We start from the raw sequence: 25,966 nt of genomic DNA on the forward strand, positions 1-25,966 counted from the left end.
TCTGTTCCCTTTGTGCATTGGTCCTTAAATTTACTTCACTCTTGATTGTGCTCTACTGCACATCTTGACAAATATGTAGATAAGTGAATGTAGTTGTAGTACAGCATGTATAATATTTTTTGTTAGAACAATCAGAGGAAGCAATGCAATTATTAATGTTTATTTGATAGATGAAAGGGGCTTTCCAAACTTTACAGGTTGTGTGATCAAGCAAACATAATTGAGATTATATTTTATTGAATAAAATATCTTGAAACCTTTCCCTTAAACAGACACTGGGGTCTATAAAAGAACTTTGAAATCTTTCTACCATTTATTTTTAACATCTATTGACGCACAAACCTGTCTACCATGGCCCCTGTGACATCTATGGCGACCTACCTTCTACTAGGATCTACAGTAGTTTGTTATTTTCATTCTAGAAATGCTGCAGATTTGATGTATCAATCCTTTCAAAGTAAAATACCTGTCCTCTTTGGTAGCATATTTTATACCTCCTGTATGTTTTATCAAATACAATACATTCACTTAATTCTATAATATGTGGTATATTTCGGTACATTTAATTATATAATACTGGAATAGTGTGTGTTTCTTTTTTAAACTTTTTGACATACAAGAGGCAATGGGGATAATATCAGAATGCTGATGCTCCTGCCTGAAGGTATTTTTGATTTCTTGAGTGTGGTACTGCAATCCAAATGAGAGTAAAATACAATAATTACAGTCAGCCTGTGCAATGGTATTACTGAACTGTTATACTACACAGTGAAACTTTTAAGCTTTCAGGATTTGTGACTTTAAGGAGCAAAGTAAAAACAAAGTCAAGTTAACAATTTTAAGGCAGAGAGGAAACTGTTATGTGAGCCTTTATATGTTTTAATATTTAAAAAAACATATAAGACGATGTAGAAGGAAAGAGGCCGGATTACCAACCAGGCAAAGCGACTGCAACTGCCCCAGGCCAGGGGCCCCAGGTTCACTGTCTGTCAGTTGCTTTTTGGTAAGTTAATTCATTGCACATTTGTTAAATAATCTGACCCACTAAACTACAATATCAATAAAGGTAGCATGCAGCATAATTAGCTAATTCTGTGGCCTTGCATTGTACAGGGGCCATGTGTGAAAATGTAATTTTGATAATAGTTTAGCGGGTGCTAAAATTTAGCATGGTGCATATTTCTTTTTTTAATATTACTTTCTGAGCACTTATTCCTTTACAGTATTACAGTAGTTCCAGTAGAGAGATTTCAGGAAATGAGGAGAGAGAGAGGCAGGGAATGACAGATTAATGATGCTTTAAGGATCCCCAGGCTGAATGCGAACTAGGCACATTGCGGTTCATGGTTGGCTGCTAGGGCAGCCCAAATGCATATTTCTAATTAAAGTTGGGTCTCATCAAATTATCATATATATTATAACTGTCTGACACACAGAAAACCTGGGACCAGATAGTTTTACTCCAGTGTAGGAGGCCACTGGCTGGTCTGGGGAAATAATGAAGCTTCCACGTATAGTCTACATTGTGCTTAGTGAAAACGTGGAGGTCTCAGGATACATATAGGGGCCTAAAGACAATTATTTGCCCGGGGTCCCCCAAACAGGTTGATCTGGCCCTAAGAAATCTTCATTTATTGTGCGTGTTCTAGCCACAACAATTTTCTCAATGAAGATGGTGCATTTTACTGGGCATCTATTAAGTGTTTTACTGTAAAAATAAAATAAAAAAATCAATCTGTATGTGAATAAATATCTTGTTTTGCCAGCCTCAGTATGAAGATTAAGGTGCTGTTCCGCTTGTGACCAGCAGATGGGGGTGTCGCAACGCTGCTGGCCGGTAAGTAGGTGTTGCTCTAACGTCTCCACTCTGTCCACGGCCGTGACGTATTTCCTGGGGCTTGAACGGTCCACTCGGCGCTACACCAGAGGGGTATCATGACTATTTATAACCAGCAATTCTATCTTATTAATTTTTCAGTCGCTTTACCGTGCCGTCGTCGGTTCTAACACCGAGGTGAGAGACAACAACAACCCGGGTCGAGCAGGATGTAAGAGGAAGCTGGTAAGTTGAACGTATTGTAAGTTTCCCATTTGCTTGAGCTCGTATTTTTACTTGTTTGGGTTGCGTGGTCGGCGAGTTTGCCTCTGGTACCACCGGGACCCTGTCACCGGACAGGACGGCGTGTTGTTTATTGATCCCTGTGTGTGTGTGTGTGTGTGTGTGTGTGTGTGTGTGTGTGTGTGTGTGTGTGTGTGTGTGTGTGTGTGTGTGTGTGTGTGTGTGTGTGTGTGTGTGTGTGTGTGTGTGTGTGTGTGTGTGTGTGTGTGTGTGTGTGTGTGTGTGTGTGTGTGTTGGCTCGCGAAGGGGGGGATCTCACACACTCACTCACGCCGAGGTGACGTCGACTGCGCCGTGTCCGGTTTCTGTGGTTGTTCCTGCGAAGAATTGTGTTCGTGCTCCACACTGCTCGCTCGGTACGAGTAGTAAAATGTAGCTAAGGTCGGAAATGTTCGTCAGGGGTGGATGAGAGGAGAGGAAAAGGGGAGGCACCTGTGAGACGGAGCAGGTCAGCCTACCGCGGTGTCAAGTTTACGTTAATCCCGGCGAGGTACAGTTTCAGACATATTTGTCAAGCGGAGGAGTCCTCATCGGTTCAGCTCCAGCATTATGATTACGTGTTGTTATCACGGACTTAACGTGTGAGGTGAGTCAAACAACCGCAGACTCCTATCAGCTGGTGTGTTTAGCTAAACCTGTTAACTTTAGTTTATGAACAAAGTATTTGGCGATACAGGCCGGAGCGAGAGAAGTTTTCCGCCTCCCTGAACTGTAACGGCAGTTCATGTTTATGTCATTTTTAAAGCACGGTACGTGTTGTTGTTTACACGTGCAAGCTCATAGGAAACTTACTCTTTAATATTACACTCATCAGGGGTTATTAAGGTTATGCCTATAGATTCCTTTGGGACTGAGCGTTGACATCAGGGAGTAACACAGCTGATGTTGTTTTGTTAGACTGGTCCGACTTGCTGTGTTCCACATTTTGTTGTACGCTCGGATTAAACAAAACCTGGATGGATATGAATACTAACTTCCTGTGAAAAGAGTCACTGAGTTTCAGCTATTAAGGGTCACAGTAGAATAGAAATGGGTGTTTCATGATGGGAACTGACCTCCTTTGTGTTTGTTCTTTCACTACATCCAACACTGTAATTTTATCTCTCCAATGAGGCGATACCGAGCTGCTGATCATTATGGCTTAACACTGAAACAGGGTCGTTGAGCCCCTTACATGCAGTTACATGTACCACACAATGCACTTCATTTGGAGTAGTAAGTGTCAGGCAGCTTGCTTCTACTGTACAATAAGATGTTTCAGTAGAGTTAAAGTTGAGTGAGCACTGCCTTATACTATACAAGGCTACTACTTCTTATCTCGGGAAAACTGAACTTAGAAAGGGAGAACTCTAAGAGTTACCTGTGTAGTAGAAAATATATTATGGAAGTCTTTGTATGACGCAGTAATGCTGACCATTGCTATAGGAAGTCTGAAGAAGTAGATGACAACGCATGGGTCAAAACAAATATACCAGCACAAAAAAGGAAGAACCAACAACAAGAGGTTTTTGTTTTAATAGTTTGCAAGCACTTGCTCAGCTAGCTGAGAGTCAACCCATTAAACCTTAAATGGGTTTTACAATGAAGTGATGTTATAAGAATGAGACTTACTTGCAAAGGTGGTCACAAAACGCATTCAATAACCTAACTACACTGTGATGCTGTCACGTTTGGTCACGCTTACATTCTTTTTAAAACCGTGAAGCTAAGTAGCAGGGATACATTTTAATTAAATAAAAAGCAAAATAGTGAAATCCTGCACCATTGAAGAGAGTGGTAAAATCCACTCCTGTTATTAAAGGCCTTCGTTCAGGAGGGCAAACAATGTGGCCAAGGAGGTGTTTTTTTGCTTCTCGACATCCTGAATAAAGGCTTTTATACTCATTGTGTCAGGATCTGGTTTTATAACTCTACAGAGGTGTACATTTCCACCATTTTGTTTCCTGTTTTCTCGTTTACTTTGAGCACCTGTGGACTTCTGAAAGAGGTCCCAAAGCTTTCACAGTGCCACTGTTTTTGTTAATATTTTAATTAACAACACATTGAATTGAATTCAAATACAGTCTCTGTCGACTTAAGTCGAAATGTTTAACTATTATGACTCCACCAAACACTCTGAACATTTAAAGCATATTCTTTGTGATAATAATTGTCTGAATGTTGGCGTGCTGCTGGTTATTACACTAAAGACCATATTTTGTAAAATAAACTGCTTTGTGAAGTGTTAGCCCATATACACAATTTGCTATAAAAAAGTATTTTTTTTAGTTATGGGTAGTGATAATGGAATATAGTATCCTAGTAGTCTGATGCCTCACTATCCCTATGCGACGATGATAGCGGGTGCAATAGTGATAAACTCAGTTTTATACTGTCGATCTGTGATTAGAACACCTCTGTACATCACAATTTAGGAACTGAGGTTCAGTTATATTTCGCAAATTTAGTTGCAAATACAGTGTGACTGAGGGGTTGTTTATGGCATATTGAATTAACCTAAAGTCATCAATATTATTACTGTCACTTCATTGGTTTGCCACACCTACACAACCTGTTATTTCCAAAATCCCTGTAGGTTTATCTGAGCGTTCTAGCACTGATATATTCATTTCATGTGTGTCACAATGTGAGAACCGGCAGTAATTGAAAGATATTTGTGTGGGAGAAAAGGGTCATATGGGCTAAATGCTTTTGAGTTCATTTTTATCTCATTAAAATGTAAATAATAAACTGATGAGGTGTAAACGGTTTCCTTTTTAAAACGTCCCGATGAGTTTGGTAATGAGGCTGGTATTATCCTTTTGGGTTTAATGATACTTGGCTAATTACAATTTGGTGTAGTTTTTTCTGTTCTAATATCTGTTATCACAGTCTGGCATATGGTATCATTTACTGTGGCAACACTAAAGACCACTCACAGCGCGACGGTCGGCTTCTCCTTACTCTCTTGCGAAAAGTAAAGTAGTTGGGCAGTTGTTACGCCATGCTGTGGTTTTCACACTGACGTTAAAGGATCGGAGTGGTTGAGGTCGCATGTGTCTGTACTTAAACGTCCGTATGTGTCTGGAAATCAAACAGAGGGTTGAAAACGTTCACACGCTATTTACCTGTTGCATCAGAGGACAAAGTTGAGTGAGTTACGCCACCAGATTTCTTTTTTTTTTTCCTTTTCTTGTTAGCTTATTTTCCTTATACACTGTGATTTATGTAAATCTAATACATGCTTTTCTTGCAATTTACTAGCAATATTGGCTTAAATAGCTATGAAGCACTATCTATAGTATTATGTGTTGTGCAGTTAGCTCTTATCCAGAGATTTATGAAATGAACATCTACTGTTGAAATGCCTGGCATGGATTAGCAGCTAGTCGTACCGACTCACAGCCAGGCTGACCTGTGGGCTCGCTGATCGCTAATGATGCAATTACATGAGGCTTCACAATACATTGAACCAAGTCTATTTCAACCCTTTAGACATTTACTTGTTACTTGCGGTTAAATTGATGAAGTCTTTTCAGCAGTTTTAAATTGTCTTTTTCACCTTATGCCACCTAACATTTCTATCAGTTCCACATACTTATTGCAGAGGGTACAAGGGATTTAAATATTAATTTAAATTGCCACTGACCAAACGGGGCTTCTTTCATAATAGAAATCTGAGGGTTGTTGTTGATAATAAATGATAAATGCCACTGAGAGGGGATCTACAGTAGCTGTGTTGGTTTTAAGTGTATGCGAAAGAAGAAGTAATATCAAGGGATCCTTGTAATTTCTTAGTAGCCAGCCAGATGGAAACATCAGCCACCAAAGAGATTTTTACACTAGCAAGAATAATTCTTCTGTTAAGGCCATCTACTGTATAACAAATTAGTAAATAATCTATGACTGAAATTATGCTTTTTTTTTTTTTTTTTTTTTTAAATATAGTTGAATTGGTGAACATGTTTGTTGTTATGTAAAATGTGTTATGTATGTGAATGTAAATATACACAGAAGAGCAGCCCTACTCCAACAAATGAAACCTGTATCTGAAGTTACACATGTAGGAAAAATCCCTGTAAATGTGTAATTAAATGAAACTAAATTGCCTATACATTTAAGAATGTATAAAAAGTGGCCTTTTAGGTAAATGTATTAGCCTCGTGAGACCGTCCTTATCTCGCGAGCTCCAGTTTTCCATTCGCAGATCAGTCTGGCATCTTGAGATAGAGAAAATTTGGAGCCGTTTCTTCAAACGACCGACCAATCAGCGTTGGTTTTGAGGCGGGTTTAGGTGTGACGCAACGAGAAGCAACTGTTCAGTCTAAACAAGGTGGCAGCTTCCACGGATGAGATGAGCGTAGCGATCGCACAAGTTTTATCAGCAGCATACTAAAAAGAAATACCCACTCTCAAATCTGTGTGTTGTACGCTGTAGTCCAACATTTTTCTCTGACACTTTAAGTGTGTATGTTCTCTCCTTGGCCTCAGCCATTGAGCGCCTGCCTGAGACATTGAAACTCCACCCTCGAGTGGCTACTTCCCCTCAAAGTGAGAGCGAGTCTGCTGTGATCCCTCAGCATCCAGGGCGTAGCCTAGGTTTTCCAACTACACTTATCCACCTCTGCTGGCAATCCAGTACACCTAAGCATTTTCCTTTTTGTAAGCTTCATCTACCGTATCCTCCCACAGGAGTTTAAACGCCAGATTTTGTTGCTGTGTGTCTGACCACAACATCAGGCCTGGCCTTGACGTCCTGCTCACTGCTTCCTGTGAGATTATCAAATGCCTGTAGTTAGCTGGGCTGTAGTACGCCTTGTCCAAATTGCTGTTGGGGTGGCTGTTCTTCCTCACGGACAAAATGGATTCATCTATTATTTAATGTGTTTAGTCTTCATTTCGACATATTGCCGTTTAGTTAGGTTTTTCGTGAAATCTGAAAATGTTAACGCCATAGTTTATTTCCTCTATTCCTGTTTTTTATGTTCCTTATTTCACCAAACATTGGGGCACCTATAAAGGGGAGAACCAAACCTCAAATTTGGGCCTCAAAGTGTTCTTTGTTTGGCGTCCTGTGAATAGACACGTCCAGGGTGTGCGGTCTCCTTTTTTTGTTACAGTTTTATGGATCACAAGGAATGACTCGCCACTGTAAACCTTTCTAAACTTTGCAGATGTGTAAACCTGCATTATTTTCTTCTTTTGCTTCCTGTCAGGTGAGCTGTGACTGCCCCCCTTCTTTGTCTCTACGTACACCTGCATGTACTGTGTACCTTCGGAGAGACGCTGTGCTCAGAGACTGTGCTGCACTAGAAGAACCCATGGCTTCTGGCACTCCATGTCCCTCTGTAGGCCGCAGGCTCAGGCTGCTGGAGTTGCTACTCGGGCCTCTGTTGGTCTTGCTGGTTTCTGGGTTGGGACCAGCCCTGGGTCAGAAGGTCTACACCAACACATGGGCTGTCCACATACCTGGAGGTCAGGAGGAAGCGGATCAAATTGCCAGTAAACATGGGTTCATCAATTACGGACATGTAAGTAATAAGCTGCACTTTAGACTTTTAATTTGCAATGGTATAATGTTTAGATATTATGAGAAAGTCCAAGATCTGAAGCACTTAAATGAGCACTACAGCGGCCGTATGTGAAAAATGAAACCAACTACATTTAGACTATGCAAATATAGGATGCATCGGCCTCCTGAGAGTTTGCATAAAAGGAGGTTAGCTTGCTGCTATTATACACACAGGGTCCCCTCACTGTGTATAATATATGACTTGTTCATTTCTGTATTATATCCCATCAATATTCAGATGTGCTCATTAATGATTATTATGAGTTATTTATGATTCTTCATTATTATGGGTTAGCTCATTTTATTGGGGTTACCTGTTGGCTCATCTGTCAGAGAGCATCATGCACTTGTGTGTTTCCACTTTTTCCATCCCAAAGATAAAACACTCTTTTAAAAAGTATTTATACTTCCTGATCTTATTTCTCTGAATGTCAGTTACAGTGAAAACGTGTGTGTGTGTGTGTGTGTGTGTGTGTGTGTGTGTGTGTGTGTGTGTGTGTGTGTCTAAACACCTGGTCACTGCTTCATTATCTTTTACAGCTCATTAGTTTTATGTTCTTTGTTTCGTGACAGTGGTGTAGCAGGAAGCTTTGTACTGATGCACTGATCAAACATACAACAATAGATTTTTTTTCCCATCCTGGTTGCTTGCTTGCTTGTGAACCGGTTATGACAATAGTCTAAAGCAGAGATCTTCAACAGGGGGTCCGGGACCCCTAGGGGGTCCTCAGAGTCACTGCAGGGGGGGCCCCCAAATTATTGTCAATTTTTGAAGTTTTTTTTCTAAAATTAAAATGGCTTAACATAATTCCAACATATTATTACTGAATATAAATAAGGTAGCCACCCACAGACACAGTTAATCCTAAAGATTCACTGGGCCACATCACATGTATGTGTAACATTAAAAGATGATTTATAAAACCATTTTAAATTAATATTTTAATAGCTTAGTATTCTATGCAAAAAAGGTATGCATAAAGGCGTTAGGCTGCCCTACACGTTATTGTAGGCCCAGTTTAATATGCAACTTCATTTTATACAATGGCTTAAAAAACGTTGAAGTCTAAAGCCACAGTCCACAATCACGACTTTGTCTAAAGTTGGGAACAGATCTGAAGATTACTGAAACCTACAAAGGCTAGACAAATGGCTAATAATTGGTGATTTCCACCAACACACACAGTGCTATTAGTTTTAAGTGAATAGTGGACAAAACACTGAATGGTAGTATGATTAGAACTGTGTCCCCATTTCATGTAAAAAACAAGTATTACCACATGAGAATGGACGAAAACGGCAATGGTCTATCTGAAAAACATTTGCTTGCTAATTTATGCTGAAATTTGTGTGTAAAAGCTGAAAAGAAACTGATGAAAAATGCCAGATTTCTGTGAAACCGTTGTTAGAGAGACGTGGACAACAGAGACTGTAATGGAAACTCAGCTGAGAGAGAGTCTGAGGTGAGTCAACTTTGGAGGAGTAAGGTGAGCTTTAGTTGAGCTGTGGGCGGGCACTAACATCTGGATGACCTAGATTATAAAATCATCCCATCACTCAAGGGACAACACTTTATTTCTCTTTAAATCATAACAGTTCAGAAATATTTTAAATCAAACGGACAGCGACTGGATCAAAACGATTTAAAATTCCCAAACACCAGACACTGTATGATCTCCTGACTGACAAGAGTTGGATTGAAATACGTTTTCAGTCAACTTCCATCTCGAGGAAGGTTTAGATTCAGATCTTATTATGCCTGTAGCTTTCCAGGCACAGTGTAGGTGTGGGCAATGTAACATTCCCTGTGTGCTCCAGTTACGTATTCCTCTTTTATCACTTCCTGTTTGACCTCAGTGCAAACTAATTAGCCAAGTCATCTTCTAACATTCTCACATCCTCTCCGGATTTTTTTTAAGACTTGTTAAATTGTCTTCAGCAGGACTACAGGAGTTTTTTAAATTTTTTATTTATCTTTTCATGTAGTCTTCTTTGTCTTGTGTACTATTGTTCAACAGACACTTATCTTGATAGGATGTGCTTTTTTGTTTTGATGTTATTTTGTACAAACCAAAAACTTGAGGCTGTAATGTTACTGCTGATTTTCTTTTCAGCAACAAACTCTTTAAATTAACTTTTAAAGTATCTAAACCTACATACCTACGTTGTACACAAATACTACTTAAAATAGCAATTTATTTTTCCACGGGTGACATTAAAAAACATTTTAGGATCATCTGTTCCTCCGAACTTGATGTAGTAGTGCTGTAATTTTAAGATTGCACAATCTGCTTTTTAGACTTTCAATTACTGCACTAAATGAGGTTTATATACAAAGTATAATATAGGAATGTGAGGATAGTTTTTTGATAGACAACAAAAAGCGGCCCTCCATGCACATGTTTAATTCCATAGTCTCAGCACTTTTCCAGGGAACAATGTTCTGCTTTGCACCATATGGTCTTACTGGTCATGACCAGAAATGTTATTTGTGCTCTGAATCACAGCATGCAGACTAATGAGTAATCCTACACACTCAAATCCTTAAACTATGTATTGCCTGTGGACAGCGAGGACTCCAGACAAAGCAATTACACCCATGTACTTGCAGAACTGCATCCTGGAGAGGATAGGGCTGTGGTTTAGCCGGTCTCAGCAACTTGCTTAAAACTATTTTATGGTATTTTGAGGGAGGGGAAATGAACTGTTGTGTCTGACGAGAGCTAACTTGACGAGCTAGTCTTGACATGGCGGTTAAGAATGTAAAATGGCAGAGCAGGGGCCTGTATCACGATGCAGCCTTAATAAAGTTAGCTGGATTAGCTGAGTAAAGCATTAAGCTCTATTAAATATGAACCATTGATTCAAGTAAAAACAAATGTTTTTATGCAAAGCAGTTCTTCTTATTAAACCTGCTTTATAAGTTAGATCCCTGAGCTGGCCTTCATTTTTGTTAAAATAATCCCAGTTATGTCCCACCACAACACCAAAGAGCCTGACTTGACCCGAACCATCTTGTGCTGCTAAAGCATCCAATCATTACCTATGTCCTATTGTGTGCGTTTTAGGCTGCTGGGGCCAAATTTAAAGATAGTTTAAAGGATCAAACAGAAATTTGTGAGACAGATACCTGTTTATTGCTAGAGAGAAGAAGCACTTTGTGCATGTGCAAGTTATACATAATTCTTCTACTTGAGAAGGTTCCTGTAGTGTTGAAATTAAGTTGAATGAAAAATGAATAAAGATACAGAATAACATTTGTTAGTTTGGAGTAGTGCTGTCAAACGATTAAAATATTTAATTGCGACTAATCGCATTAATGTCATTGTTAACTCGCAATTAATCGCACATTTTTATCAATTCTAAATGTCCCTTGATTTCTTTTTGTCCCATTTCTTTTTTTCTTTTTTTTCTCTTATCAACATGGAAAAGTGGATCGGCTTGCTTTGTGCTTTTGTCGCCTGGCTTTGACGAGGGGGCGGAGAATTTGCATCAGCTGTGTGCTTGGCCATCAAGTGGTATTTCAGACTGGACATGCTGCGATGATAGCTCAGTTCACAACGACAAAACGCACAGACCACTTTGCTCTTGTCAATGGAACCATTTGGCAACTTTTTAAAAGTAAACTTTCCATTCAGAATCTGATTGGCATCCATTTCTGTGTCTCGCGCTCGCCATCCGCTCAAAACGTAACGTTAGCCTACTACTCTTTGGCTGGCTCGCAAGCCCATTTTTGTGTGTGCGGCGTGCCTGTTTTGTTTCCGGTCTAGCTAGATCCGGTGTGGTGTTGTAGTTTTTCTAACGTTACTAGTTGTTGCAACAGCATCTGAAAAAAACTACTAAGTTTGCTAGGGCAAAAAAACCCGTTAATCTCGCAATAAACAAAATTGACGCTGTTAAAATGGGTTTGCGTTAACGCAGTTAATAACGTGTTTAACTGACAGCACTAATTTGGAGCTGCAACGATTTGTGGCTTCATTTATTATTTGATTGACAGAAGACTAATAGGCAGCAATTTTCATAATCAATTTATCAATTTGAGTCATTTCTCTGGGTCCAGCTTCTCAAATGTTAATGTTTGTGGGTTTTTCTTTGTCTTCTACAATTAAAAAATGAACATCTTTCGATTTTGGACCGTTGGCGGCACAAAATAAGACATTTGAAGACCTTGGGCTTTGGGAAACATCATGAGCATTTTTCACAGTTTTCTGACAGTTGTAGACTAAATAGTTGATTATTTGAGAAAATAATCGACTTTAACCGATAATGAAAATACTTGTTAGGTGCAGCCCTAATTAAGTTGACTGCTTTGGACATTGGCTTCAGGAGGCTTTCTGTTGGACACATATAGCATAAAACCTGGCAACATGACAACGCCATGATAAATCCTCAAAACAGTCGCATATGTTAAGCCCTCGGCATGTTATTGATGTATTCTCTCCGCTCATTAACTTTGAAAGGTGAGGTATAACCACAAGTGATGACCAAAATATAGATGCTTCTACGTTCTGCATCGCACCGACTGCATTCCAGTACCTAACTGCTCATCGATTAAAATGAAGCCATTACTTTAGAGCTGGTAACAAACAAATCTGTAAAGCCTTTTTGTTTTTTGCCTACAGATGAGGAGTGAATGAGAGTAGCTTTGTGAGCTATCTGTGCAAGGCATGGTGAGTGTAAGCTCTGTGTCTGACTCTGCTGCTGTGTGCAGGTGCTGGAATTAGGCAGGAGAGCTTGAGGGGAGGATCAAAGACTGCAGCTGGGCAGGTTTTACAGTTCCGATGATGCTTATTTTTTATTTCGCCTTCACTCATCCCACTCACACTATGGCATCCATACGCCCTATACCCTAAACATTGTCAGATTTCATAATCCTCCATAGCGACACATGCAGCATGTTGTCAAGATGGTGTAGACACACTTTTGTGTACACGATAATTAACCCATCTTAAAATGTACTCCCGTTACACCCGACCATATGTTGTACATGATTTTGCTTATTGATGAGATAATACAAATTTTCCTTAATGTAACATAACATCTTCAAGGATTTTAACTGCTGACTTAATTTTACTGCTATGTGATAGGTCATTATCTGCTTAAATGATAAATTTGAGCTGCAACTAATGATTATTTTCATTATAGATTAATTGTTTTGTTTATAAATAGTCGGACAAACAGTGTTAAATGCTTCTCAGAGTTAACAACCACAATCCAAAACCCAATAAGTGCCAAGTTAACTCATTATCTTCATTACTTTAATGAAGTATAATTCTTCTTCTGTATTTTAAGGTGATGTTGGTGGGAGGTGCCCTTTTGTTTTTGTGATCAAATGTTACGTTGAGGGCTGGATGGGTGAAAACTGTCTACGCTCATCAGTTTTTTTTGTCTTTGCAATAGATGATGCCGGTAAGGAATTTTGGTATGAATGTAGCTCGAATGAGCCAGGCTATCTGTTTTGTGAAAAAGGGTGAAAGTGAAAGGTTGCCTTGACCAAGTGGTGTGCAAATGGATACACCTCTCACTTTGACTCCACTTCAACATTATAGGGCCATTTTAGAACAAGGGGAATAATTAAAACCAAGGTAAAGTAATAAAATTAAGAAACCGCTGACTCACACTATGGAAAATGGGTATTAACTGCCAGCTCGCATCTTGGATGGTTATTTTACATTTTAAAGACCTTTTCTTGCCCACATCATCAGCCTTGCACTGCATTTTTTTTTTTCAGGGCAAACCACATTTTTGTGCTACGTCTGGTTCAGTTGCACCTCTATTACGCTGGTATTTAAATAAATGGTGAAATAGGATCGAGGGACTGTTATTAGTAGTATAAGTCATTTGATAGAGTACTGACATAAGTTAAACAAATCTTAAGAATCATTATAGTGCAATCTGTGAAATGGATCAAACGCAAAAAGATCAAAGGCCAATTAAAACATATATCAATTGTGTTCACTGTACAACAAAAGCAGCTCTTTTTTATTTGATCTGCTGAGCTTGACTGCTGGTTAAACTGCTCGATTCTTTTTATATATTTTTAGGTCAGTCATGTGTTTCGAAACATGCGCATGTGCCTCTCTGGCCTCAGGCTTTCACCATCTTGTCCATCTTGTATGCAGCTCATGACGAGCCACAGGCTCTCAATAGTTAACTTGCTCTTGCAATGTTGCAGGAATACCTTTTGGCCCTAAATTGTGTTGAGCAATTTACAGCCTTTTGGATGAATTTGCATTCATCTGGTTTAACAATAACCAGTCACATTGTTAAAAAATAAAGTTGCACAATCACAAATATAACAACTTGTTATAACTTGTGATTCAGTTTTATATTTATTTTTTAACATGATAAAGGTAAGTCTACCTACACAGAGCTCTTGCCATGATGAAGTGTTGTATAAGGAGTGTCAGTGACACCATTTCTAAGAAAGTATTTTTGTTTCCTACTTCCTCCTCTTTTTGGAATGTGAAACAGGTTACTGGTGTTGAGTCATGAAAATACAACCATTCTGTAAAATGTACATGACGCTATGTTTAGAGGATGCAAAATAAATCTCTAATTTTCCTTAGAAACTGTCTTTGATTATTCATAACCAGAGGTGGAATACAAAAAGGTGCTACATAACTTATGTCATCTATTCCTACGCTCTCACTTAAAAGTAAAATGTCACTTCCCTTCTTGTGAGCAGCGGTTTGTGTCACTGGTGGAAGATAAAACCGTCTGTGTTCGTATTTCGAGGCCAACTTCCTTCATAGCTCCTTCTGCTGGGCCACCCCAGGGCTTTGCATGTAAGGGAGGATTGTGTTTGGCATACTGTGCCCTTACTGTGCTCAGTGGCACTAACTTGGCCTATTTCTGCTATCAAATGTGCTGATTTCTTGCCCTCCAGTCTGAAGTGGTTAGACCATTTTTTATGAAGATTATTAATATTCTGTTTAGCACAAGATTAAAGAAGGAGCAAAAGAGATGGATATTATCTGTAATTTTGATGAAGTACATGAAATTACACTCTCCTATCTGTAACTCATGACACAGCACTGCACTTAAAGGAAGCCTCTGTAAGAACTTCCACTTAAATCTATCTCTCAACAAAAAGGAAAGTAGTTCAAGATACGGATGAACTTCTAATCTCTTTCTTCCATAGTTGGTTGGGTTTTCCTTACATTTTTTACAGGCTACTTGAAATGAAAGCTCCTTAGGGCCTGGCAACATCAGATATTGCAATATCTTTCACCAAATGCCGTATTATTGACATGACGTGACATCATTTGCATGACTTTTGGTGCTTTTAGATCATATTTACACACAAGACAATTTTGGAGAAATAATTCTCTCAGTAATGGTAATCAAGTGGCAGATTCACCATTCATTTCACTTGGTTACCACAGACAGTATGTGCCTTTTCTATTGAATTTAAACAAAGTATAATGAAACAATAAACACAGTAACATCAACAAGGACATAACCGCACATAACGGCTCATCCTAAAACCACACCTACTACATTGCTAGAAGAGTCCTCTATGTCAAAATACTGAGTCTACTCATAGACTAAAAAAGAACGTACAAACAGTCAAGAACAAGTAGGTTTAAGGTAAATAAGCATAGAAGTCTTGAAGTGAAGAAACAAAGTAAGTGATCTGAGTGAGTCAGGCAAATTCCAATCTGATTGTGCTTTAAACTTGAAAGCACGCCTCCCTATCTCTTTAAAGATTCAAGGCACAATAAAAGTTTTTTTGCGTGTCTAAGTGAGTATGATGATCTGAATGGAATTGCTGTTTTAAGTATAAAGGATAGTTCAAGCAACTACATTTAAAAATCAAAGAGCAGCTAATGAAAACGTCTCCTAAGGGGAAGTGATAACCAGTTAAGTGTATCGTACATGTGACGACACCTCAGGACAAATCTACAGATTATATTAACTACATTTAAAGGATGAAGATGTGTTTTAGAGGTGCTGTATATAATGTCACCATAATCCATAATGGGAAATAAAAGCTTTTGGACAATTTGTTTTCTTACTTGGAGAGTTAAACAATTAATTGAGTGATATAATATTCTGAGACTAGCATTTGTTTTATTTCTAATATAATTCATATGATGCCTTACAGAAAATTCCGAATCGATCCAAAGACCTACATATTAAAATGTATCAACTTTATTAAGTGGAGACCCATCAGAAAAATGAATAGTTAGCTCAGCAGATTAATGGTAAAGCTTATATCTAGTGCCAAACAACATACTGCAAGAGTTCTGCTTAAGAAAAAATAACTCCTTTTAATCTATACTGCATAAGTAAAATATCTAAAATCCCAGACAATATCCATTCTCACATTAATATCTTTGCCTGACCCGACTTTTCCGTAGCAGTTGATCTGCTAACTCAAAGGAAGCAAAAATGTCCAAATGTATATTTAGACAATCTTCCTACTTTGGTTAAACTAACTATGCTAAGCTAAACCAAAACAGTACTTTGTGAAGTAAGAGTACTTTGACTCAATTGACTTGAGTTCAGTTTTTTGTTTTTCCTTCTCTCTCTTATTGGTAGGTAAAGAAATGAAAGAATAATGCCTGATGTAATTTTATTTGCGCACACAATTGGGTAACATACAGAAATTACAGAAGTCACACCCATTTGACATGAGTAATTAGTAAGTGTGTCAGCATTGAGCTGTATTTGTGCGGTTAAACAATGTGGTAAGAGTATGTGGGTGTGCATTGTTTTCTTGACTTGAAACTATCTTCTATCGAAAGTAGTCAATGACTTTTAAAAGTGTTGGTACTGGAAGCAATCACTTCATGCATTTTACAAATACAGGTTTTATAATCTCTGTTCTCTCTACTTTGTTTTGAAGTTGTCCCAACACCTCCTTATAGAGGCCCTGCTAAACTGTTGGTCCTGCCTCTGCCTGATAAGTGCTAAATTATTTCTCGCACATCGCTCAGTTAAATCTTCATTGCAAAGTGCAACCAGAGTGAATTGGAAAACACCAGCAATGAGAGGCTGAAGGTATGGAGTCCATAATTGGACTCTGGAGAAGTGAAGCAATTAACTGTGGGGAAATAGGGGGATTGAAGAAATTAGCTGGAAAATCTTCACATGGGATATGATTGGCCCAGAGATGATGGGAGAAGAAGCTGCCTGCTGAGTGCTGAAATGAGCTGATCTGCATGTTTTGTACGATCCCACACAGGTGGTTCCTCTTATTTGTGCTGCATTTGCAACCAAGTCATCTGCCAGAAGTGAGACTCACCAACACCTTCATAAAGCCCTCGCAGGACCTCTTTGCTTCTCCACATAACTGTAGCTCTCTAACACGATGCTAGCGCTTGTTTCCTCCCACTTTGTAGCAAAGTGTGAAAATTTACTAAAATGTCACAAAACTGTGACTTACTTTTGTTTTTACAGTAGCTGCACTGAGATGAATAATAATGATAAGGTTTCCTCAACAAAAAGGCAGCAGTGTCAGGAAATATACGCCCACATGAAAAATGGAAATAGCCTCTCAGAAATTAATTAATATTGAAAGGGTTATTGCTAATTTATGTCCGCTCATATTTGCAATATTTTATGCCCTGAAGGTGATTAAAAAAGTGTTTTATGATATTCTAATGTAAACACAAAAGGAGCAATATACTGGGGAAGCACAGCCCATTTAATATATCTGGAGAGGTGTTGGACAGATAATTTTAAAGTAAGCCTTTGGAGCAAACATCACTAAATCATTTTGAATTATGAATGCCTTTTCATCTCTACACAATACAACACTTTATTGACAAAAGAACACCCATAGCAGGCCTAAGAGATTTTTTGCAATATTAATACATGTATTGCTGATTCTGACCTTTGATCATTTTTGATGTTTAGTGTATATGTCACACAAACTTGGATGGAAACCAGTTATTAAAACTGCATCACTGTTTCTGTTCATGATAGGTTCCACCCTTATATCCCGAGGGCCTTTCCAGGGTCCTTGAGTCAAACACATGGCTCAAACACACCAGCTATATAGATTGCCACCTCTAAATATTTTATTATACCTAAGCATGTTTTGTAGGCTGGTTTACTTGTGCAGTATCTTCATTAATCTTTAACGCACCCCTCTGTGTACTGTGGCTCTGGCCTACTTTAGCCAATGAGAGCTGATGGCTCTAATGAAGTGTGCAGCTCTATAGAGCCAGTGTAGCGTGTCCCTTTAGAGTTTGTGCCTCTTTGAAGTGCAGTAACGATAACGCCGCCAACACAGTTCACAGTGCTGTTGGATGCGGGCCCTTGTTTGGTGCAGACCCATTAGGAGGCTAGGCTTTTCATCCAGAGAGAGCGATGGTTTCTCATCTTGGTATGGTTGATCAGCAGCAGAGTTGTGCATCTCTGCAGCGTCTTTGGTCCGACTGCCTTTGGTCCTTGTGTTGCTGTCAATGAGAGAGCCTCCCTTTATTCCATACTCCGGCCTCTCTCTCACTAAGCAGACCCAGATCTCACTTTATCTCAGTGCAAGCTGCTCTTCTTTAAAGTTAATGAGCTGCAGAGATTTACTTGTCCTGTTTGCTCTGCTGGAGACTGCTGTGTTGATAGGAAGGAGTTTGGAGCTGATGTACGCCAAATTAAATCCTCAATGTAACTGATATATTAGAACCATTTTTGATCAAATAAAATGTAACTGTAATCTTAATTGTTAAATTACACTTTATGGAAAATAAAACTTTCACATGAATTTTGTTATTTTTGGGAAAATATATAATTTAACACACTGCAATATCTACAGCAGATGTTGTTGTAGTGGCATTTTCAGAAAACTTTGTTCATTGTGGCATCTCACCGACCTCTTTGTTTCTGAAGCAGTTCATAGATCGGCAACAATCTCCAGAGAGCAAGATTGTTTTAGTTTTTTTGTGACATGCTCTGCTCAAATTAATTTAAATTAAGATAATGGAACTGGTAATGAAAGACATGTATGCCACATTTCACAAGATGAGTGTATGAATATGATTCAGTAGCTGCAAGCTTTGTAATAACATTAAAAACAAGAAAATAATAAAGACTGAGAAATAAGTACTGAGCAGTGAACTTCAGTCTGCCTGTCGTCATCGTTCAGTCACTTCACGGAGTCACGGAAAAACATAGAATCACGCCTACACACTTCTTACCGCTGCAAAACAAGTTGAGCAACGAGAAAATTGTCTGGTTCATTTGATCTGCCTTTAACCATGTTACTTTTGTACATAGAAGGTGTTATGTCAGAATGTGGAGCGAAAAAGCTATCCGTCTGGTCTTAATTATGTCCAAGTGTGATGTTTTTTTTTTTCTATCACTTGTGTACCTGAATCCATCAAGATGTGCTGATATAAGGGATTTCTGGCCTTTCCTTTAGGTATTTTATTAAGCAACATTTTCAGGCATCTGACTTTTGTAGTCTTTAGCTACTTTATGTGTAGACACAGCATTGCATTAGAATAAATTCTGTTATTGTAGTCTTTAACTACTTTATGTGTAGACACAGCATTTCATTAGAATAAATTCTGTTTCACTCCCAAAAGTTAGCAAAACAGTATCTGATGCAAAATACCCTGAAACTCGAGAGATTTATTCTCCCAGCTCCATTTGTCAGTACTTCTAGTACAGCTCAACCACTGATAACAGGTTGTTACCCTGTATGTTTTATCTTTTTAGATTAACTTATCAGGTCAAACCAATAATTACTATTTAGTGAAATAAATGCCCCACAGTGATAGCACTAAAGGCCAACATCCTGAGAAGACAAAAGCAGTGCATGAATCAGTGTTTCTGGAGACATATCCTGAGAGGGTGACATAAATGTTATGCCACCCTCGTTCCTCCTTACAAAAAATTACCCTGAAGACAAAGATGGAAGAAAATAACAAACTGGTCAGCAGGAGGCCATCCCCAGCCTCGAGCAAAGGAGTGAACACCCATATTGCCAGGGGTCCTGGGAACTGCAGCAGCAAAGGCCCAGCAGCACTCAGTCATTACTCTGCTCTCCCACAGAGGAGCTATGGGGGCTGGGATGAAGCCGAACCACACACAGGTCACAGGGGCTGTAACAAGAGCCAGATGTGCTGAGGGGACGTAAAAATACATGGACACGCACCTCTCTCTGGCTTTCAAATATGAGCATGCTTATACACCCACACATGCACGCACACACACACACATGCACGCACACATACACACACACACATACACACACACAAACACATACACACACATGCACACACACACACACACACACACACACACACACACACACACACACACACACACACACACACACACACACACACACACACACAGACAGATGGTTGAGGTATTTGAAGCATGTCAGCACTGAAATGGAAAGAACTTATTTTTCTTCCGTTCTTATGTGATAATAGTAGTTGGAATAATTGCAGCAGGCTGCAGTTTTTGGTCATCACATTTTTGCTCCATTTTGTTAAGAAACAATAAGTGGGAATAAAAAGTCTTCACATAAAGACGTAAAACAACCTCTAGTGGGTAAACTATGTATGTATTATGCCTGTCGTATAGCTCACCCACTTAAACCTACAAGGGATGTATGCTCTGCTGACTGCTGATCAAAAAGTCCTGATAAACCTTTGGTTGCAAACCAGTATAATAGAGTTGAAAGGACATAGAAATAATTGATCACTTTAGTTGTTTTTCAAGCAAAGAATAGTTGAAACAATTCTTTATGGATTTGCGGTTTTGCTTTGTCATATATCACTGTAAAACAAATACATTTGGGTTTTTAACTTGTGGTGCAAAACAAGAAATTTGAAGATGTCACCTTATTTATATCATAGAATCAACAATTCATTAAATTAGCAAAAGAATAACTAACTAGCAGATTAATCATTAGTATAGTAACTTTCCACGAAGTCAGTATCATTTCAGATGGGCAGTTTAGGCTTTATTCCATGATCTAATGTTTCAGTAACAACATGCCTTCTTCAGAACTTTAAGCTCCTACTTGCAAGTCACTAAAGTAATTTACTACCTAAAGATGATCAATTATATGTTACTATACTTAAGAAAAACACTTAATTTACAACAAGAGGTATTAAATATTGAAATAAAGTACAAGCTGAAGTGTGCAAAGAATATTTTAACATTAAAGCAACACTAGAGCACGTTTCCCGCTTCGGTCCCCCTACAGGTTGGAAGCGGAATTGTCCATTACTGCTCTCGTAATGTCTCATTATGTCTCATTTGAACTACACATCCGCTACCCAATCTGGCAAACTTGCATCATGCATCGTCATCTCCAAAACATTCTTCCCTGTTCCCCTTTTATTCATCTATAGAACAAAGGCAAGATGCCAAAATGAAAGCCAGGAAAAGCGCGTACAAATTCCTATTAAATTGTCTGTGTCTGTGATTTATAATGTCCTCGGTTAGGATGCCATAGATGTTAAGACACTAAAACTAAAATAAGGTTCAACTTTTTAAAGTAAGGTCATCAATTTGATCCTTGGACTAACATTATAAATCTGGGTGGGAAAATGAACACATCACTTTAAGGAAAGGAAGCCAATTCATGGGGCTGTTGCATGCACTTGCACTTAACCATCTGCAATGGCCACGAGATAAGACTGTGGCTGTGCTGAGCTCCCAGGTGTCAATGTGTCATTGTTGCTAAAAATTAAAAATAAATAATAATAAGGATGTTTGCCATATGAATTTAAACAGGATTTATATAGGTTAGTCCTTTATGGTTTCTCATTAAGTTTACTAATAATATTCCTCAGTTCAGTTGCTGAACAGAGAAAGTTAAATTGTTAAGTTGCTGGCAGCTGTGTTTGAGGTAACTGATCTGTCTGTGGAAGCAGTTTGTATCTAGGCTTGTATCTCATGTCATGCAGCACATAACGAGGACAAGATGCTCCTGCCTTTAACCAGGCCAGTGTGACCCAGCCTCCTGGCACGCACACACAAGCCGACCCTGGGGCGGATCAGTTGTTTGTGCTGCAATTTGAAAAGGGTAAGGGCTTAGTTTTGGTGTGGCTTTTTACAATGAAAACAATGAGCGGAACTTTTTAAAAGCCTGTAACTAGCCTGATGGACAATGCAGTGTGGGAGGAATGCATTTGGGTGGAGCTTTTGTTTTTTATGACGGCTGCAAGTGATTTTTTATTTATTTTTTTGTTACAGGAGTCCTGCTAAGTTGTAACAGATCTGTTTGGTTGTGCTGCAGTGTAGCAGAGATGCAGGATCTAGATTTCAGGACTTATAGAGTTAGTTTAGGTACACATGACTGCCGGGGATAGAGAAACCGGTTTCTATGTGAGAGGATTCTGGTTTTGTGTTGCTGGTGTATCAAAATTGAGTGTGATTATTACTGTTTGCTTGTTGTGATGTACAGTGTACAAACACATGCACAGGACGTTTTGTACTCTTTTGAATCTGCAGTGTTACTAAATTCTAATCCAAGGAACGTCTTGTTTCTCTCAGTTCTATCAGTTGTATCTTTTTCTTCTCTAGCCTGAATGACATCAAGATGTTGATATAGTTGCTTTTATTCACGTGCCTCAAAATAAATCTTGTTAAAATACAGTTGGCACAGAATATCAATCAAACGCCTCTCTTGTACTTTTTCAAATTAATTTTTCAGAGCTTTTCAGCTCAACCAATCACGCACCAGGCCATTTCCCCCTCGCAGCACTGCACTCTGAGTAGGTGCTTATTTGTTTTGGAATGTTTCAGTAATGTTTTGGTTATCTGCCAACTCCTTTTGAAAAAGAAGGGTTGGTTCTTCCAGCATGTTCTATCATTATATTATACATATTTGTTTTATTGATGTGAAAGTCAGGTCTGTCTTGTATTCTTCAGTTTTCATGGTAGTCCTTAAAGTTGGATAGTTTGAGCTCGACAGTCGAGTGTCCCAAGTTCTAAAACACATGTCTTTTAAGGTCTTCTTCCATCCTCGTGCAAAGGAAGTGGAATTTATCATGTCTGTGTACAGTATCAGTTGTTGGTATGTCAATTGGAGTGTTCATGAATATTTTATTGCTGATGTAAGCTATGCATCAGTGGGTTACAGTTTACCCCCACCTCATCACGTTTGTGAAATTGAGCCCCTGGTGCCTGCTATTGAAGATGGAGCTCATCTTCTTTATTGTGTGTGTGATGATTTTTGCTGAATGAAGACATGCTGACATGCTGACTGAACTGGATGCCTCATACAGTCGATTTTTAACAGTGGGGGTTTGTTGTCATCAGGTTGTTGGATTGGGAATGATACAGTATAACAGTTTTTTTGGCTGCTGGGAGGAACACTGTGCTGCAAGGCAGGATAATATGGTACAAATCAATATTACAATGATGATTTTATGATCCTGATTTATTAATGCATTTATGGCAAATGTATATGGCTGCAACTTCATTTTCATTATTGATTAATCTGTCAATATTTTTCAGATTAATCTATAAAATGTCACAAAACTCCCCACCCCCCGTAATCTTGAAATTGGCTCAGGAGTGAACTGGATATTTACAACCTGCCATATTTACCACAATATACAGGAAACCAACTGCACAGGAAACACTGAACGGTGTGTTTTTTGGAGGCTGCTTCAGCTCAGGGAATGTTACCAATGTTTTGGACAGGATACTGTGGTGGCTATAGTTGGTGAGCCTCAGTGACTCGCTCTCATTCCCAGGGCATGAGTCTGGACATACACTGCTGTGGCACAGTGGAGATACTCCAGGTCCCAGGTTTCCCTGAGAGTCTGGTGCCGCCATTCATTGACTTTCAAAATACGCAAAATAAACCAGGAGAACTGCAATTATGGTGCGTTTTAAAAAAAAAAAAAAAAAAAAAAAAAAGCTGAGTTGAGCTCTGAGGGAGCTTTCCCAACAAGTGGGTTCATGTGTTTAGTCCACAGAAAACCGTCAGCCTCCCACTGCTTTGGAGACCTATAATACTAGCTGTTCATGAAAGAATGTCTCCCCACACACACAACACAGCCTGGAACCTTTTTACTATCCTTATTTTGGTACCAGGTCGGCTTGTTTGTCTATTTTGGGACTGTTTTACTTTTTATCAACTTACAGTAACTCTGAGACTGGTGTGACTTCTTTCTTAGGGTTTACAGGAAACCTTCATTGTTTTCCTGCATTTCACAATTACACATTGAGAGCGAAATGAAGGGCAACCACAAACTAGTGTGTGCCTTACAGGGCCTTCATTCATTCCACTGTAGTTAATCTACGGCAAGAAACCTATTTATCCCAAAATGGATGATTATAGAAATTATTAAAATTCATTATCAACATCTATCTACAAGCTGAAAAACATTTAACAAATGTAGCTTAAAAATCAGAGGGATCCAGGTCATACCATGAATAACATGTTGAACAAAGATTTTGAGAATCTTCATAGGACCGAGTATTGTGTTGATATTGTTGTCAGACTTTAGGAAATGGTAGCGGCCGGCCTTCCTGTCATTGTCCCAGCTGCCATGCAGCAGCAGTGTGGTTTGGGCAGTCAGAATGCTGAACCCAGCCGTTGTGGTCAGAGCTTCAGACTGGACCAAACTCTTTGAGAGAAAGGAATGCTCCTCTGGGGAGTTAGTGTGATCTGAAATGACACACACACACACACACACACACACACACACACACACACACACACACACACACACACACACACACACTGTTTCAACATTAAGAAGGTTCAAGTGAGCGATGTGTCAGTGTATCGGGTAAACAGTTGGGTAACTATTGTGTTTGGTATGGCTGCACTGTGTTTACATCCCTTCAATTACTGTAATAAAAACAATTGTATGTGTTCTTCTGTTTTTTTAGTTTCAATTGTGTTGCAGTAAAAGTGTTTGGCTGAAGCGGTGTATTGTGATATGATTTGTCGATGTAATTGCACAGTGGAGGCAGCGGAGTTTTTGATTTGAGTTTTATTTGTACGTCTCTATGTTGCGTTGATACTGTGACAATCTAAACTCCCTCTGGGAAAAATAAAGTATCCACAGGATGATGTGATGGCACAGTAAGGACACTGCCTATACCCAGTCATTGTGTTATGCTTGGCTCCGTTGTTTTCACTCTCGCCTGCTGTGAGTGAGATTGAGGAGGAGGTGGAGAGTGGAGAATGGCTGGATGTCTGTGTACTTGGACTACGTGGAGCACATCCTGGGAGAGTGTGTGTGTGTGTGTTGGATGTCGGACACTTGTGCTGAGGCTGATGAAAGAACTGGGAAAATAAACATCTGTGCATTTTAATGTATCAAATCAGGTCAAGCACACAGCCGCTCCCAAACTATAAAAAAATAATTATCTGTGCTTACTTTTATGAGAACTTCAGTCTCTTTAAAACAGCTGGACCCAAAGATTATTTGACTGAAATAACCACCAAAAAGACATTCTCACAAAAACAGCTTACGCACTTAGGTACGCACTTGAAAGGGCGTGTGATCGGAAGTCAATTGAGCGAGGTGGATACTGTGGTCTTAATTGCTTTTGGTAATTCATCTTGCACGCACAGCTCTCTCTCCACTCATGTTGTGTTATCTAAACTATATTGATATAGGACTTGATTGCGATGTTTTCTGTGCCAGGATCACATAGAATATGCAAGGCAACACACTGCCTAATGTCTATACACTTTTTACTGTCTGGGACGAGTGTCTGATTGATATTATTTTTATGCTGGACTCAGTGCAGCTTTATTTGACAGGGAGCTGAAATAAAGGCAGCCATGTCATATAAGTTTAATGTTCCTTGACAAGGCAGTGACTGCTTTTCATTCTCATAATGTAGATGAGAGCAGAGTTGTTTTGCTCCACGCTGCTGTCTACTATGAATAATTCTGTGTCGTAACTGCTTTCAACATATCTTCCCCCCGATTGCTAAATTATTTGGTTGGAAGAGCTCATTTGTTCATACTGCCTGGGGAATGGAAATTATGAATAATTGTGTTGATTGACATTCACCCACATAAATGAACACATCAATTTCAGATAAGGAGGAGTAGAACTTTGCAGCGTGTACGGCAGCAGCTGGACCCAGTTTGCGTTTGACTTCTATGTTGATTATGTTTCATCAGATTAGAGAATGATAGGGTAAATAAACCGTGATGACCCATTGAAAGCCCAATCCAATTTCTCGGAAATGGACTCGCTGCTTCCAGCTAATTTCAGTTCCTCTTAATTGCTGTTGACAGTATTTTGACTCAAATTGTAAGTAAAAGAGTACCATACTGATTAACGTTTGCTCATTATTCTCAGGGCATTACCTGCATTACCACACCGCGTTGATTCACGCTG

General features: G+C 39.0%; 1 protein-coding gene across 2 annotated transcripts in view; it reads left to right on the top strand.

The window, feature by feature from the left end:
- The first annotated feature begins 1,887 nt into the window (after positions 1 to 1,887).
- furina (furin (paired basic amino acid cleaving enzyme) a) overlaps positions 1,888 to 25,966 on the top strand; it is a 77,967-nt gene continuing 53,888 nt past the window's right edge. The window contains exons 1-2 of one of the 2 annotated variants that reach the window (XM_028575945.1): positions 1,888 to 2,062; positions 7,315 to 7,629. In XM_028575945.1, the coding sequence (XP_028431746.1) occupies positions 7,420 to 7,629 (210 nt within the window). In that variant the 5' untranslated portion in view covers positions 1,888 to 2,062; positions 7,315 to 7,419. Of the gene's footprint in view, positions 2,063 to 2,405; positions 2,706 to 7,314; positions 7,630 to 25,966 lie in introns of those variants that run through there. The other variant, XM_028575954.1, reaches the window with a different exon arrangement.

Source organism: Perca flavescens, chromosome 1 (genome assembly GCF_004354835.1).
Source record: "Perca flavescens isolate YP-PL-M2 chromosome 1, PFLA_1.0, whole genome shotgun sequence".
NCBI lineage: Eukaryota > Metazoa > Chordata > Actinopteri > Perciformes > Percidae > Perca > Perca flavescens.